General features: G+C 53.4%; 1 protein-coding gene across 3 annotated transcripts in view; it reads left to right on the forward strand.

The window, feature by feature from the left end:
• LOC138580080 (alpha-2-macroglobulin-like) overlaps positions 1–17,101 on the forward strand; it is a 551,370-nt gene that overhangs the window by 222,650 nt on the left and 311,619 nt on the right. For all 3 annotated transcript variants that reach the window (XM_069650342.1, XM_069650343.1, XM_069650344.1), the window contains exons 9-10: positions 1,421–1,535; positions 16,830–16,945. In XM_069650342.1, coding sequence (XP_069506443.1) covers positions 1,421–1,535; positions 16,830–16,945 — 231 coding nt within the window. The remainder of the gene's footprint in view (positions 1–1,420; positions 1,536–16,829; positions 16,946–17,101) is intronic.

Genomic DNA, 17,101 nt, shown 5'->3' on the forward strand with positions numbered 1-17,101 from the left:
AAGCCAGAACACATGATCTCACCAAGGAGATCTACTCCAGTATTACACAGCAGCTCCCTTCCTGAAACCAGGACACATGATCTCACCACTGACCTCTACTCCAGTATCACACAGCAGCTCCATCCTGAAACCAGAATATATGATCTCACCACTGAGCTCTACTCCAGTATCACACAACAGCTCCCTCCTGAAACCAGAAAATATGATCTCACCACTGAGCTCTACTCCAGTATCACACAGCAGCTCCCTTCCTGAAACCAGAACACATGATCTCACCACTGAGCTCTACTCCAGTATCACACAGCAGCTCCCTTCCTGAAACCAGAACACATGATCTCACCACTGAGCTCAACTCCAGTATCACACAACAGCTCCCTCCTGAAATTAGAATATATGATCTCACCACTGAGCTCTACTCCAGTATCACACAACAGCTCCCTTCCTGAAACCAGAACACATGATCTCACCACTGAGCTCTACTCCAGTATCACACAGCAGCTTCCTTCCTGAAACCAGAATATATGATCTCACCATTGAGCTCTACTCCAGTATCACACAGCAGTTCCCTTCCTGAAACCAGAACCCATGATCTCACCACTGAGCTCTACTCCAGTATCACACAGCAATTCCCTTCCTGAAACCAGAACACAGGATCTCACAATTGAGCTCTACTCCAGTATCACACAGCAGCTCCCTTCCTGAAACCAGAACACATGATCTCACCACTGAGCTCTACTCCAGTATCACACAGCAGCTCCCTTCCTGAAACCAGAACACATGATCTCAACATTGAGCTCGACTCCAGCAACCCACAGCAACTCTCCCCATTATTGTTGTTCCCATGCGGATCTAGCAGTGAACCAGGTGATGGCACAGCTGGAGTTTGGGGGCTAGTTGGACACCACGGGTTCTCATGGACCCCCCCTTCACTCGTCAATGGTGATTACAAAGGTCATTGTTGATGTTTTATTTTAGGAAACACTAAGTTGGGGTAAATGTACTTTTTAAAAAAACAGAGGGGGACTCTCTATTTCCTCAACCAGGCTCATAGGTCATTTAAAGCAACCCCCTCAGTGCCCCCCAGGAGGACGCCAGCAATGCAGTCTTGTAGCGTCAGTGACTAGTAATCACTGCGTTCATCACGCGCAGGTGTGCGCCCCAATAACACAGAGCTTTCAAATCAATGCCACTTCACCCCCGGCCAGAGACCTTTGGATGAGCAAAGCTTTGGGCTGAATGCATGTTAAACAAAAATAAAGTCAGTGATCTTTGAAATGTCCTAATTTTGGGATCGATGTCTCTGCTTCTGAAGGAAAGGGTATGTTTGTCTTTAGCAAGAGCTCTGGGGGGTTGGGGAGAGGGGGTTTATTAAATGGGGCATCCAGTAGGGGGCGTAACCCTGTTGTGTCTCATTCCCCAGCTGGGACCGGACGGGGTCCTGAATATGACCGTGGACCTGCTCAAGTTCCAGATGTATCGCCCCGGCCTGCAGATGAGTCTGACTGTGGAAGCCACTATGACCGAGCAGGGGACAGGTGAGCGGCCCTTCCAAGTCTCTGCCCCAGGGAGCCATGGTGCATGGAGGCAGAGGCCTCCATGCTAGCCCCCAGCGGCCCACTCGTCGCCTCTCCACTGGGAAGCTGTTCTGCCTCTTGTAGGCTGAGAATAATTAACACAGAGCCACATCTCCTTCCCTGTCCCCTCCCCTTCCTCCTTCCTCCCACCGTCCTCCCGGGGTCTCCAGCCCTTTCCTCCGGCGATGGAGGGGCGGGACAGAGAGAGGGGCGTGGGGGGCAGGATCACCAGATTTTTTTTCTAACTCCCCGCTCCAGCGCCTGAGCAGGGAGTTAATCACTGGAATAGGGCCTCCATACTAATGCATGGGCGCCCTATTCCAATAAAAACCGCCTCGCTCCCGCGTCAGAGGCGCATTTAATGCCCGACAGCTCTCAGCGTATTTATTAACAAAAGGGCACAGGCCGCGCCTTCTCCCGCTACGCCAGCTCGGGGGACCCCTTGAAAGACTCCCCGAGCTGGTGGGGCAGTGGGCAAATGGTGTCCTGGGTGGTATGGCACCCCGGGCTGTCGCCCGGCCCGCCCTGTCCGAAGGCTGGCTCTGCTTTCCTCTTAAAGGGGCCTTGCCACAACAGAAGCCCCCTTGGGATTTGTCAAAAGATGGCGGGTAGTCTGTGCTCCACCTAGTCCTAGATCTCAGCCCTCTGAGGAGAGGCCAAAGATGGAAGGGTCATCCATCTGAAATAGCCACCGGGGATTCCACTTAGGAATGCTATGCCGTGGATTGGCATGAGAGCAGTGACTCCCACCCCAGCTCAAAGCTCTTCATGAAAAACACAGGGATGGAGCTCCACCAACCCCCCTTCTACTCTATCCATACTCAGGACGCTGCCGAGGACTCTGTGGCCACCATACCCCCTCATCTACTCTATCCATACTCAGGATGCTGCCGAGGACTCTGTGGCCACCTTACCCCCTCATCTACTCTATCCATACTCAGGATGCTGCCGAGGACTCTGTGGCCACCTTACCCCCCCCCATCTACTCTATCCATACTCAGGATGCTGCCGAGGACTCTGTGGCCACCTTACCCCCCCTATCTACTCTATCCATACTCAGGATGCCGCCGAGGACTCTGTGGCCACCTTACCCCCCCTATCTACTCTATCCATACTCAGGATGCCCCCGAGGACTCTGTGGCCACCTTACCCCCACTATCTACTCTATCCATACTCAGGATGCCGCCGAGGACTCTGTGGCCACCTTACCCCCCCTATCTACTCTATCCATACTCAGGATTCTGCCGAGGACTCTATGGCCACCTTACCCCCTTCTACTCTATCCACACTCAGGACGCTGCCGAGGACTCTGTGGCCACCTTACCCCCTTCTACTCTATCCATACTCAGGATGCCGCCGAGGACTCTGTGTACACTTTACCCCCCCCCACCCCATCTACTCTATCCGTACTCAGGATGCTGCCGAGGACTCTGTGGCCACCTTCCCCCCATCTACTCTATCCATACTCGGGATGCCGCCAAGGACTCTGTGGCCACATTACGCTACCATCTACTCTATCCATACTCAGGATTCCACCGAGGACTCTGTGGCCACCATACCCCCTCATCTACTCTATCCATACTCAGGATTCTGCCGAGGACTCTATGGCCACCTTACCCCCTTCTACTCTATCCACACTCAGGACGCTGCCGAGGACTCTGTGGCCACCTTAACCCCCATCTACTCTATCCATATTCAGGATTCCGCCGAGCACTTTGTGGCCACCTTACCCCCATCAACACTATCCATACTCAGGTTGCTGCCGAATAATCTGTGGCCACCTTACCGCCCATCTACTCTATCTATACTCGGGATGCCGCTGAGTACTCTGTGGCCACCTTACCCCACATCTACTCTTTCCATACTCAGGATATGGCCGGGGACTCTGTGGCCACCTTACCCCCATCTACTCTATCCATACTCAGGATGCCGCTGAGTACTCTGTGGCCACCTTACCCCCCATCTACTCTATCCAGACTTAGGATGCCGCCGAGGACTCTGTGGCCACCTTACCCCCCAACCACCATCTACTCTATACATACTCAGGATGCCGCCTAGGACTGTGTGGCCACCTTACCGCCCATCTTCTCTATCCATACCCGGGATGCCGCCGAGGATTCTGTGGCTACCTTACCCCCATCTACTCTATCCATACTCAGGATGCAGTCGAGGACTCTGTGGCCACCTTACCCATTATCTACTCTATCTATACTCATGATTCTGCCAAGGACTCTGTGGCCACCTTACCCCCCCATCTACTCTATCCATACTCAGGATTCCACCAAGGTCTTTGTGGCTACCTTACCCCCCATCTACTCTACCCATACTCAGGATGCCACTTAGGACTCTGTGGCCACCTTACCCCCCACCCCCATCTACTCTATCCATACTCAGGATGCTGCCGAGGACTGTGTGGCCACCTTACCCCAAAACCACGCTATCCATACCCGGGAATGCTGCTGAGGACTTTATGGCTACCTTACCCACATCTACTCTATCCATACTCAGGATGCCGCCCATGACCCTATGGCCACCTTACCCCCATCTACTCTATCCATACGCAGGATTCCACCAAGGACTCTGTGGCCACCTTACCCCCCATCTACTCTATCTACACTCATGATGCCGCCTAGGACTGTGTGGCCACCTTACCGCCCATCTTCTCTATCCATACCCGGGATGCCGCCAAGGATTCTGTGGCTACCTTACCCCCATCTACTCTATCCATACTCAGGATGCAGTCGAGGACTCTGTGGCCACGTTACCCATTATCTACTCTATCTATACTCAGGATTCTGCCAAGGACTCTGTGGCCACCTTACCCCCCCATCTACTCTATCCATACTCAGGATTCCACCAAGGTCTTTGTGGCTACCTTACCCCCCATCTACTCTACCCATACTCAGGATGCCACTTAGGACTCTGTGGCCACCTTACCCCCCACCCCCATCTACTCTATCCATACTCAGGATGCTGCCGAGGACTGTGTGGCCACCTTACCCCAAAACCACGCTATCCATACCCGGGAATGCTGCTGAGGACTTTATGGCTACCTTACCCACATCTACTCTATCCATACTCAGGATGCCGCCCATGACCCTATGGCCACCTTACCCCCATCTACTCTATCCATACGCAGGATTCCACCAAGGACTCTGTGGCCACCTTACCCCCCATCTACTCTATCTACACTCATGATGCCGCCTAGGACTGTGTGGCCACCTTACCGCCCATCTTCTCTATCCATACCCGGGATGCCGCAGAGGATTCTGTGGCTACCTTACCCCCATCTACTCTATCCATACTCAGGATGCAGTCGAGGACTCTGTGGCCACCTTACCCATTATCTACTCTATCTATACTCAGGATTCTGCCAAGGACTCTGTGGCCACCTTACCCCCCCATCTACTCTATCCATACTCAGGATTCCACCAAGGTCTTTGTGGCTACCTTACCCCCCATCTACTCTACCCATACTCAGGATGCCACTTAGGACTCTGTGGCCACCTTACCCCCCACCCCCATCTACTCTATCCATACTCAGGATGCTGCCGAGGACTGTGTGGCCACCTTACCCCAAAACCACGCTATCCATACCCGGGAATGCTGCTGAGGACTTTATGGCTACCTTACCCACATCTACTCTATCCATACTCAGGATGCCGCCCATGACCCTATGGCCACCTTACCCCCATCTACTCTATCCATACGCAGGATTCCACCAAGGACTCTGTGGCCACCTTACCCCCCATCTACTCTATCTACACTCATGATGCCGCCTAGGACTGTGTGGCCACCTTACCGCCCATCTTCTCTATCCATACCCGGGATGCCGCCGAGGATTCTGTGGCTACCTTACCCCCATCTACTCTATCCATACTCAGGATGCAGTCGAGGACTCTGTGGCCACCTTACCCATTATCTACTCTATCTATACTCAGGATTCTGCCAAGGACTCTGTGGCCACCTTACCCCCCCATCTACTCTATCCATACTCAGGATTCCACCAAGGTCTTTGTGGCTACCTTACCCCCCATCTCCTCTATCCATACCCAGGATACTGTTGAGGACTCTGTGGCCACCTTACCCCCCTTCTACTCTATCCATACTTAGGATGCTCCTGAGGACTAAATGGCCACCTTACCCCCATCTACTCTATCCATACTCAGGATGCCGCCGAGGACTCTGTGGCTCCCTTGGCCCTTGCATCTAGTGCAAATGTGTGTGTGGAGCACAGTGGAGCGTGCGAACCCTTCAGCCCACAGGCCTGCATGGTGTTTCCGGCTCGGGGCAGTGAGGTAGGCGCAGGAACTTGAATAACTCTGAAGGCGCCTCAAGCTGTGTTGCTCCTCCATGTGTCCTGCAACATCAGAGACAAACTGAGCCTTCCAGCACTACAGTCTTTATGCCAGACACGGTGCCCGCCTTCCCACCTATTCCCCGCTCCCTCACAGAAAGCTGTCACCCAAACAGACACACAAGACACCCGGAGTGCAACTCATTCCACACGCTCACATATTCACAGCCACGGAGCCCACGAGCATCACACAAACTCAAGCACATCCCCGACGCCAGCACAGACTGGCTACACCTGCAGCCCACCCCGCTGCCACAGTGCATAGCTTACACACACACGCACGCACGCACGCACGCACACACACACACGCACACGCACACGCACACGCACACACTGACACACACACACACCACCACACACACACACACCGACCGACGCCAGTGCATCACAGGAAGCCTTGGAAATGGGACTTTCATCTCCAAGAGCAATATCCGACCATGCCGGCGACCCTGACTCCCTCAGAGCGACCAATGATGGCCTGGGAGTCACTCTCTCACGGACCACTCAAAAAGTCACACTCCCTGGCAGCCAAGAGAGTCACTCTTTCACCAACCGATGAGAGGGTCGCTCTCTAACTGACCGCCAAGACAGTTCCTCTCTCAACAACTGTCAAGAGGGCCACGCTCTCACCGACTGTCAAGTAACAGCCTCACTGAGAGTTACTCCCTCACCATCTGCAGAAAGTGTTTCTCTCGCACAGACTGTCAAGAAAGTCGTTCTCTCAATGACCGTTGAGGCAGTCGCTTTCTCACAGACTGCTGAGAGAGTTGCTTTCTCACAGACTGCTGAGAGAGTCGCTTTCTCACAGACTGCCGGTAGAATCACTTTCTCAGACTGCTGAGAGAGTTGTTTTCTCATGGACTTTGAGTCGCTTTCTCATGGACTGCTGGGAGAGTCGCTTTCTCACAGACTGTTGAGTCGTTCTCTCTCTCTCTGACCGCCCAGAGAGTCACTCTCTCTCTGACCGCCCAGAGAGTCACTCTCTATTACCGCCCAGAGAGTCACTCTCTCTCTGACCGCCCAGAGAGTCATTCTCTCTCTGACTGCCTAGAGAGTCACTCTCTGTCTCTGACTGCCCTGAGAGTCATTCTCTCTCTGACCACCTAGAGAGTCACTCACTCTCTCTCTGACCGCCTAGAGCGTCACTCTCTCTGACCACCTAGAGAGTCACTCTCTCTCTGATTGCCCAGAGAATCACTCTCTCTTACTGCCCAGAGAGTCACTCTCTCTCTGACCGCCCAGAGAGACATTCTCTCTCTGATCATCTAGAGAGTCACTCTCTCTGACCACCTAGATAGTCACTCTATCTCTCTCTGACCGCCTAGAGTCACTCTCTGTCTCTCTGTGACCACCCAGAGAGTCACTCTCTCTCTAACCACCTAGAGAGTCACTCTCTCTCTGACCGCCTAGTGAGTCACTCTCTCTCTCTCTGACCACCCAGAGAGTCACTCTCTCTCTCTGACTGCCTAGAGAGTCTCTCTTACTGAACGCCTAGAGTCTCTCTCTCTCTCTCTGACCGCCCAGAGTCTCTCTCTCTCTGACTGCTTAGAGTCACTCTCTGTCTCTCTGTGACCACCCAGAGAGTCACTCTCTCTCTGACCGCCTAGAGAGTCACTCTCTCTCTCTGACCGCCCAGAGAGTCACTCTCTCCCTGACTGCCTTTAGAGTCATTCTCTCTGACCACCTGGAGAGTCACTCTCTGTCCCTGACTGCCTGAGAGTCATTCTCCCTCTGATCCCCAAGAGAGTCACTCTCTCTCTCTGACTGCCTAGAGAGTCACTCTCTCTGACCACCTAGAGAGTCTCTCTCTCTCTCTGACCGCCTAGAAAGTCACCCTCTCTCTGACTGCCTAGAGTCACTCTCTGTCTCTCTGTGACCACCCAGAGAGTCACTCTCTGTCTGACCACCTAGAGAGTCTCTCTCTCTCTCTGACTGCCCAGAGACTCACTCTCTCTCTAACTGCCTAGAGAGTCTCTCTCTCTATGACCGCCCAGAGAATCACTCTCTCTGTGACCGCCTAGAGGGTCACTCTCTCTCTGACCACCTAGAGAGTCACTCTCTCTCTCTGACCGCCTAGAGAGTCACTCTCTCTGACCACCTAGAGAGTCTCTCTCTCTCTCTGACTGCCCAGCGTCACTCTCTCTCTGACCACCTAGAGAGTCACTCTCTCTCTCTGACCGCCCAGAGAGTCACTCTCTCTCTGACCGCCCAGAGAGTCACTCTCTCCCTGACTGCCTAGAGAGTCATTCTCTCTCTGACTGCCTAGAGAGTCACTCTCTGTCCCTGACTGCCCCGAGAGTCATTCTCTCTCTGATCGCCTAGAGAGTCACTCTCTCTCTGACCACCTAGAGAGCCACTCTCTCTCTGACCGCCTAGAGTCACTCTCTGTTTCTCTGTGACCACCCAGAGAGTCACTCTTTCTCTCTCTGACCGCCTAGAGGGCACTCTCTCTGACCACCTAGAGAGTCTCTCTCTCTCTCTTTCTCTGACCGCCTAGAGAGTCACTCTCTCTCTGACTGCCTAGAGTCAATCTCTGTCTCTCTGTGACCACCCAGAGAGTCACTCTCTTTCTGACCACCTAGAGAGTCACTCTCTCTCTCTGACCGGCCAGAGAGTCACTCTCTCTCTCTGACTGCATAGATAGTCTCTCTTTCTGACTGCCTAGAGAGTCTCTCTATCTCTCTGACCACCCAGAGAGTCACTCTCTCTCTGACTGCCTAGAGAGTCTCTCTCTCTCTGACCACCTAGAGAGTCTCTCTCTCTCTGACCACCCAGAGAGTCACTCTCTGTCTCTGACTGCTCAAGAGTCATTCTCTCTCTGACCACCTAGAGAGTCACTCTCTCTCTAACCGCCTAGAGAGTCACTCTCTCGGACCAACTAGAGAGTCACTCTCTCTCTGACTGCCTAAAGTCACTCTCTGTCTCTCTGTGACCACCCAGAGAGTCACTCTCTCTGACCACCTAGAGAGTCACTCTCTCTCTGACTCCCTAAAGAGTCATTCTCTCTCTGACTGCCTAGAGAGTCACTCTCTCTCTTACCACCCAGAGGGTCACTCTCTCCCTGACCGCCCAGAGAGTCATTCTCTCTCTGATCGCCTAGAGAGTCACTCTCTCTCTGACCACCTAGAGAGTCACTCTATATCTCTCTGACCGCCTAGAGAGTCAATCTCTCTGACCACCTAGAGAGTCACTCTCTCTCTGACCGCCTAGAGTCACTCTCTGTCTCTCTGTGACCACCCAGAGAGTCACTCTCTCTCTGACCGGCTAGAGAGTCACTCTTTCTCTGACCACCCAGAGGGTCACTTTCTCTCTGACTGTCTACAGAGTCATTCTCTCTCTGACTGCCTAGAGAGTCACTCTCTCTCTGACCGCCCAGAGAGTCACTGGGCCTCATTACGACCCAGGCGGTAAGTTACCGCCTGGGCCGTGACTTTACCACCATGGCGTAAACTACGTTTACGCCATGGTGGTTGGCGGACTTACCGCCCCATTCCGACCTTGGCGGGGCGGTAAGTCCCCAATCCCCATTTACCCTTCCCCATTCCCATTTTTGCCCCATAGGGCATAATGGGAGTGGGGAAGGCGTTAATTACGCCACCGTAAATTACGGTGGCGTAATTAACTCCATGGTCCCTTAGCGCCATGGATTTTAACACCTGCTAAAAGCAGGTGTTAAAAGCACCATGGCGCTAGGGGACCTCGTAATTGGCGGTAAGGGGTCGGCGCAGCTAACGCTGGCGTAAACCCCTTACCGCCAGGGTCGTAATGAGGCCCACTCTCTCTTACCGCCCAGAGAGTCACTCTCTCTCTGACAGCCCAGAGAGTCATTCTCTCTCTGACTGCCTAGAGAGTCACTCTTGTCTCTGACTGCCCCAAGAGTCATTCTCTCTCTGACCACCTAGAGAGTCACTCTATCTCTCTGACTGCCTAGAGAGTCTCTCTCTCTGACCACCTAGAGAGTCACTCTCTCTCTCTCTGACCGCCTAGAGTCACTCTCTGTCTCTCTGTGACCACCCAGAGAGTCACTCTCTCTCTGACCGCCTAGAGAGTCACTTTCTCTCTGACCACCCAGAGAGTCACTCTCTCTCTGACTGCCTACAGAGTCATTCTCTCTCTGACTGCCTAGAGAGTCACTCTCTCTCTGACCACCCAGAGAGTCACCCTCTCTTACCGCCCAGAGAGTCACTCTCTCTCTGACTGCCCAGAGAGTCATTCTCTCTCTGACTGCCTAGAGAGTCACTCTCTGTCTCTGACTGCCCCGAGAGTCATTCTCTCTCTGATTGCCTAGAGAGTCACTCACTCTCTGACCACCTAGAGAGTCACTCTATCTCTCTCTGACCGCCTAGAGAGTCACTCTCTCTGACCACCTAGAGAGTCACTCTCTCTCTGACCACCTAGAGTCACTCTCTGTCTCTCTGTGACCACCCAGAGAGTCACTCTCTCTCTGACCGCCTAGAGAGTCACTCTCTCTCTGACCGCCTAGAGAGTCACTCTCTCTCTCTCTCTGACCGCCCAGAGAGTCACTCTCTCTCTCTGACTGCCTAGAGAGTCTCTCTTACTGACCACCTATAGTCTCTCTCTCTCTCTCTGACTGCCCAGAGAGTCTCTCTCTCTCTGACTGCCTAGAGTCACTCTCTGTCTCTCTGTGACCACCCAGAGAGTCACTCTCTCTCTGACCACCTAGAGAGTCTCTCTCTCTCTCTGACCACCCAGAGAGTTACTCTCTCCCTGGCTGCCTAGAGTCATTCTCTCTCTGATCGCCTAGAGAGTCACTCCCTCTCTCTCTGACCGCCTAGAGAGTCACTCTCTCTGACCACCTAGAGAGTCTCTCTCTCTCTGACCACCTTGAGAGTCACTCTCTCTCTGACTGCCTAGAGTCACTCTCTGTCTCTCTGTAACCACCCAGAGAGTCACTGTCTCTCTGACCACCTAGAGGGTCACTCTCTCTCTCTGACCGCCCAGAGAGTCACTCTCTCTCTAACTGCCTAGAGAGTCTCTCTCTCTCTGACCGCCCAGAGAATCACTCTCTCTGTGACCACCTAGAGAGTCACTCTCTCTCTGACCACCTAGAGAGTCACTCTCTCTCTCTCTGACCGCCCAAAGAGTCACTCTCTCTCTGACCACCTAGAGAGTCACTCTCTCTCTCTGACTGCCCAGAGAGTCACTCTCTCTCTGACCGCCGAGAGTCACTCTCTCTCTGACTGCCTAGAGAGTCTGTCTTTCTGACTGCCTAGAGAGTCTCTCTCTCTCTGACCACCCAGAGAGTCACTCTCTCCCTGACTGCCTAGAGAGTCACTCTTTCTCTGACCACCCAGAGAGTCACTCTCTCTCTGACTGCCTACAGAGTCATTCTCTCTGACTACCTAGAGAGTCACTCTCTCTCTGACCGCCCAGAGAGTCACTCTCTCTTACCACCCAGAGAGTCACTCTCTCTCTGACCGCCCAGAGAGTCATTCTCTCTCTGACTGCCTAGAGAGTCACCCTCTGTCTCTGACTGCCCCGAGAGTCATTCTCTCTCTGATCGCCTAGAGATTCACTCTCTCTCTGACCACCTAGAGAGTCACTCTATCTCTCTCTGACTGCCTAGAGAGTCACTCTCTCTGACCACCTAGAGAGTCACTCTCTCTCTCTGACCGCCTAGAGTCACTCTCTGTCTCTCTGTGACCACCCAGAGAGTCACTCTCTCTCTGACCGCCTAGAGAGTCACTCTCTCTGTGACCACCCAGAGAGTCACTTTCTCTCTGACTGCCTACAGAGTCATTCTCTCTCTGACCGCCTAGAGAGTCACTCTCTCTCTGACCGCCCAGAGAGTCACTCTCTCTTACCGCCCAGATAGTCACTCTCTCTCTAACCGCCCAGAGAGTCATTCTCTCTCTGACTGCCTAGAGAGTCACTCTTGTCTCTGACTGCCCCGAGAGTCATTCTCTCTCTGATCGCCTAGAGAATCACTCTCTCTCTGACCACCTAGAGAGTCACTCTATCTCTCTCTGACCGCCTAGAGAGTCACTCTCTCTGACCACCTAGAGAGTCACTCTCTCTCTCTGACCACCTAGAGTCACTCTCTGTCTCTCTGTGACCACCCAGAGAGTCACTCTCTCTCTGACCGCCTAGAGAGTCACTCTCTCTCTGACCACCCAGAGAGTCACTCTCTCTCTGACTGCCCAGAGAGTCATTCTCTCTCTGACTGCCTAGAGAGTCACTCTGTGTCTCTGACTGCCCTGAGAGTCATTCTCTCTCTGATCGCCTAGAGAGTCACTCCCTCTCTGACCACCTAGAGAGTCACTCTATCTCTCTCTGACCGCCTAAAGAGTCACTCTCTCTGACCACCTAGAGAGTCACTCTCTCTCTCTGACCGCCTAGAGTCACTCTCTGTCTCTCTGTGACCACCCAGAGAGTCACTCTCTCTCTGACCGCCTAGAGAGTCACTCTCTCTGTGACCACCCAGAGAGTCACTTTCTCTCTGACTGCCTACAGAGTCATTCTCTCTCTGACCGCCTAGAGAGTCACTCTCTCTCTGACCGCCCAGAGAGTCACTCTCTCTTACCGCCCAGATAGTCACTCTCTCTCTAACCGCCCAGAGAGTCATTCTCTCTCTGACTGCCTAGAGAGTCACTCTTGTCTCTGACTGCCCCGAGAGTCATTCTCTCTCTGATCGCCTAGAGAATCACTCTCTCTCTGACCACCTAGAGAGTCACTCTATCTCTCTCTGACCGCCTAGAGAGTCACTCTCTCTGACCACCTAGAGAGTCACTCTCTCTCTCTGACCACCTAGAGTCACTCTCTGTCTCTCTGTGACCACCCAGAGAGTCACTCTCTCTCTGACCGCCTAGAGAGTCACTCTCTCTCTGACCACCCAGAGAGTCACTCTCTCTCTGACTGCCCAGAGAGTCATTCTCTCTCTGACTGCCTAGAGAGTCACTCTGTGTCTCTGACTGCCCTGAGAGTCATTCTCTCTCTGATCGCCTAGAGAGTCACTCCCTCTCTGACCACCTAGAGAGTCACTCTATCTCTCTCTGACCGCCTAAAGAGTCACTCTCTCTGACCACCTAGAGAGTCACTCTCTCTCTCTCTCTGACAGCCTAGAGTCACATCTGTCTCTCTGTGACCACCCAGAGAGTCACTCTCTCTCTGACCGCCTAGAGAGTCACTCTCTCTCTCTCTCTGAACGCCCAGAGAGTCACTCTCTCTCTCTGACTGCCTAGAGAGTCTCTCTCACTGACCGCCTAGAGTCTCTCTCTCTCTCTGACTTCTCAGAGAGTCTCTCTCTCTCTCTCTCTCTGACTGCCTAGTCACTCTCTGTCTCTCTGTGACCACCCAGAGAGTCACTCTCTCTCTGACCGCCTAGAGAGTCACTCTCTCTCTCTGACCACCCAGAGAGTCACTCTCTCCCTGACTGCTTAGAGTCATTCTCTCTGACCGCCTAGAGAGTCACTCTCTCTCCCTGACTGCCTGAGAGTCATTCTCTCTCTGATCGCCTAGAGAGTCACTCCCTCTCTCTCTGACCGCCTACACAGTCACTCTCTCTGACCACCTAGAGAGTCTCTCTCTCTGACCACCTAGAGAGTCACTCTCTCTCTGACTGCCTAGAGTCACTCTCTGTCTCTCTGTGACTACCCAGAGAGTCACTGTCTCTCTGACCACCTAGAGGGTCACTCTCTCTCTCTGACCACCCAGAGAGTCACTCTCTATCTAACTGCCTAGAGAGTCTCTCTCTCTCTGACTGCCCAGAGAATCACTCTCTCTGTGACCGTTTAGAGAGTCACTCTCTCTCTGACCACCTAGAGAGTCACTCTCTCTCTCCCTGACTGCCTAGAGAGTCACTCTCTCTGACCACCTACAGAGTCACTCTCTCTCTCTCTGACCACCCAGAGAGTCACTCTCTCTCTGACCGCCTAGAGAGTCACTCTCTCTCTCTGACTGCCCAGAGAGTCACTCTCTCTCTGACCGCCTAGAGAGTCACTCTCTCTCTGACTGCCTAGAGAGTCTGTCTTTCTGACTGCCTAGAGAGTCTCTCTCTCTCTGACCGCCCAGAGAGTCACTCTCTCCCTGACTGCCTAGAGAGTCACTCTCTCTCTGACCACCCAGAGAGTCACTCTCTCTCTGACTGCCTACAGAGTCATTCTCTCTCTGACCGCCTAGAGAGTCACTCTCTCTCTGACTGCCCAGAGAGTCACTCTCTCTTACCACCCAGAGAGTCACTCTCTCTCTGACCGCCCAGAGAGTCATTCTCTCTCTGACTGCCTAGAGAGTCACCCTCTGTCTCTGACTGCCCCAAGAGTCATTCTCTCTCTGATCGCCTAGAGAGTCACTCTCTCTTTGACCACCTAGAGAGTCACTCTATCTCTCTCTAACCACCTAGAGAGTCACTCTCTCTGACCACCTAGAGAGTCTCTCTCTCTCTGACCGCCTAGAGTCACTCTCTGTCTCTCTGTGATGACCCAGAGAGTCACTCTCTCTCTGACCGCCTAGAGAGTCACTCTCTCTCTCTGACCACCCAGAGAGTCACTCTCTCTCTCTGACTGCCTAGAGAGTTTCTCTTACTGACTGCCTAGAGTCTCTCTCGCTCTCTCTCTGACTGCCCAGAGAGTCTCTCTCTCTGACTGCCTAGAGTCACTCTCTGTCTCTCTGTGACCACCCAGAGAGTCACTCTCTCTCTGACCGCCTAGAGAGTCACTCTCTCTCTCTGACCACCCAGAGAGTCACTCTCTCCCTGACTGCCTAGAGAGTCATTCTCTCTGACCACCTAGAGAGTCACTCTCTGTCCCTGACTGCCTGAGAGTCATTCTCTCTCTGATCACCGAGAGAGTCACTCTCTCTCTCTCTGACCGCCTAAGAGTCACTCTCTCTGACCACCTAGAGAGTCTCTCTCTCTGACTGCCTAGAGAGTCACTCTCTCTCTGACTGCCTAGAGTCACTCTCTGTCTCACTGTGACCACCCAGAGAGTCACTCTCTCTCTGACCACCTAGAGGGTCACTCTCTCTCTCTGACTGCCAAGAGAGTCACTCTCTCTCTAACTGCCTAGAGAGTCTCTCTCTCTCTGACCGCCCAGAGAATCACTCTCTCTTTGACCGCCTAGAGAGTCACTCTCTCTCTCTCTCTGACCGCCTAGAGAGTCACTCTCTCTGACCACCTAGAGAGTCACTCTCTCTCTCTGACCGCCCAGAGAGTCACTCTCTCTCTGACCACCTAGAGAGTCACTCTATCTCTCTCTAACCACCTAGAGAGTCACTCTCTCTGACCACCTAGAGAGTCTCTCTCTCTCTGACCGCCTAGAGTCACTCTCTGTCTCTCTGTGATGACCCAGAGAGTCACTCTCTCTCTGACCGCCTAGAGAGTCACTCTCTCTCTCTGACCACCCAGAGAGTCACTCTCTCTCTCTGACTGCCTAGAGAGTTTCTCTTACTGACTGCCTAGAGTCTCTCTCGCTCTCTCTCTGACTGCCCAGAGAGTCTCTCTCTCTCTGACTGCCTAGAGTCACTCTCTGTCTCTCTGTGACCACCCAGAGAGTCACTCTCTCTCTGACCGCCTAGAGAGTCACTCTCTCTCTCTCTGACCACCCAGAGAGTCACTCTCTCCCTGACTGCCTAGAGAGTCATTCTCTCTGACCACCTAGAGAGTCACTCTCTGTCCCTGACTGCCTGAGAGTCATTCTCTCTCTGATCACCGAGAGAGTCACTCTCTCTCTCTCTCTGACCGCCTAGAGAGTCACTCTCTCTGACCACCTAGAGAGTCTCTCTCTCTGACTGCCTAGAGAGTCACTCTCTCTCTGACTGCCTAGAGTCACTCTCTGTCTCACTGTGACCACCCAGAGAGTCACTCTCTCTCTGACCACCTAGAGGGTCACTCTCTCTCTCTGACTGCCCAGAGAGTCACTCTCTCTCTAACTGCCTAGAGAGTCTCTCTCTCTCTGACCGCCCAGAGAATCACTCTCTCTTTGACCGCCTAGAGAGTCACTCTCTCTCTCTCTCTGACCGCCTAGAGAGTCACTCTCTCTGACCACCTAGAGAGTCACTCTCTCTCTCTCTGACCGCCCAGAGAGTCACTCTCTCTCTGACTGCCTCGAGAGTCACTCTCTCTCTCTGACTGCCCAGAGAGTCACTCTCTCTCTGACTGCCTAGAGAGTCTGTCTTTCTGACTGCCTAGAGAGTCTCTCTCTCTCACCGCCCAGAGAGTCACTCTCTCTCTGACCGCCCAGAGAGTCACTCTCTCTCTGACCGCTTAGAGCGTCTCTCTTTCTGACCACCTAGAGAGTCTCTCTCTGTCTCTCTGACCACCCAGAGAGTCTCTCACTGACTGGCTAGAGAGTCTCTCTCTCTATGACCGCCTGGAGAGATTGGATCCTGAGCCCAAGGTCATCAGGACCAGCTGAGAGCAGCCCTTGCACTCAGTGATGTAGAGCACGGACATGCAATCTGGGGCCCTCCAGATGTTCTGAACTACGACTCCCATGACCCCTTACCATTGACTAGGCTGCCTATGGCTAATGAGAGCTGTAGTCCAAAGGGTCTGGGGAACCAAAACCTGCAGAGCCAGTACTTAGATAGAGGGTCACTCACCCTGGAAACATTGTGTAGTGTGCCACCCCCACACATGGGTCTGGGGACGCGCTACACATATGTGACAGTGTAACGACGACCACAAGAGGACCTTTACTTGATTTTTAGGGACGTTCCAAGAACTGTTGGCATGGCAACCATGTCCCCTTCATCATTCTCATACCCCATTATGGTATGCGACCGAGTTGTGTTATTTAAGTACGGTTTCATAGAGCGCTGAAGCGCCATCACGTGAGGCCTCCAGGCACTATGCAGCTCCCATGCAGCGGAGTACACACTGACCATGAAGGAACCTGTCCTGCCGCCCCCTTACCCCCTCTCTCTCTTCTCCCCTTTCACAGATGTGCAGGTGGTGGAGACCGCATACGTCCACGTGGCCCAGGAGATGGCCCGCCTCAATTATGACTACAGCGCCATGGAGCAGTACTACAAGCGGGGGCTTGACTACGTTGGCGCGGTAGGTGGCATGCCCTAAAGTCGAGGGGGGGGGGCACAGCATAGCATGATTGCCTGTCCTTACCCTGTGGCCCCTGTGGGAAGAGAGGAGGGGCCCCTTAGGAATCAGCGCCTGTGCCTTGTGTCTCGGGGCCCTGGAAATAAACCCCCCTCCTCG

The sequence above is a fragment of the Ambystoma mexicanum genome, chromosome 3p, assembly GCF_040938575.1.
Source record: "Ambystoma mexicanum isolate Mex_15411 chromosome 3p, UKY_AmexF1_1, whole genome shotgun sequence".
NCBI classification, from domain to species: Eukaryota; Metazoa; Chordata; class Amphibia; order Caudata; family Ambystomatidae; genus Ambystoma; species Ambystoma mexicanum.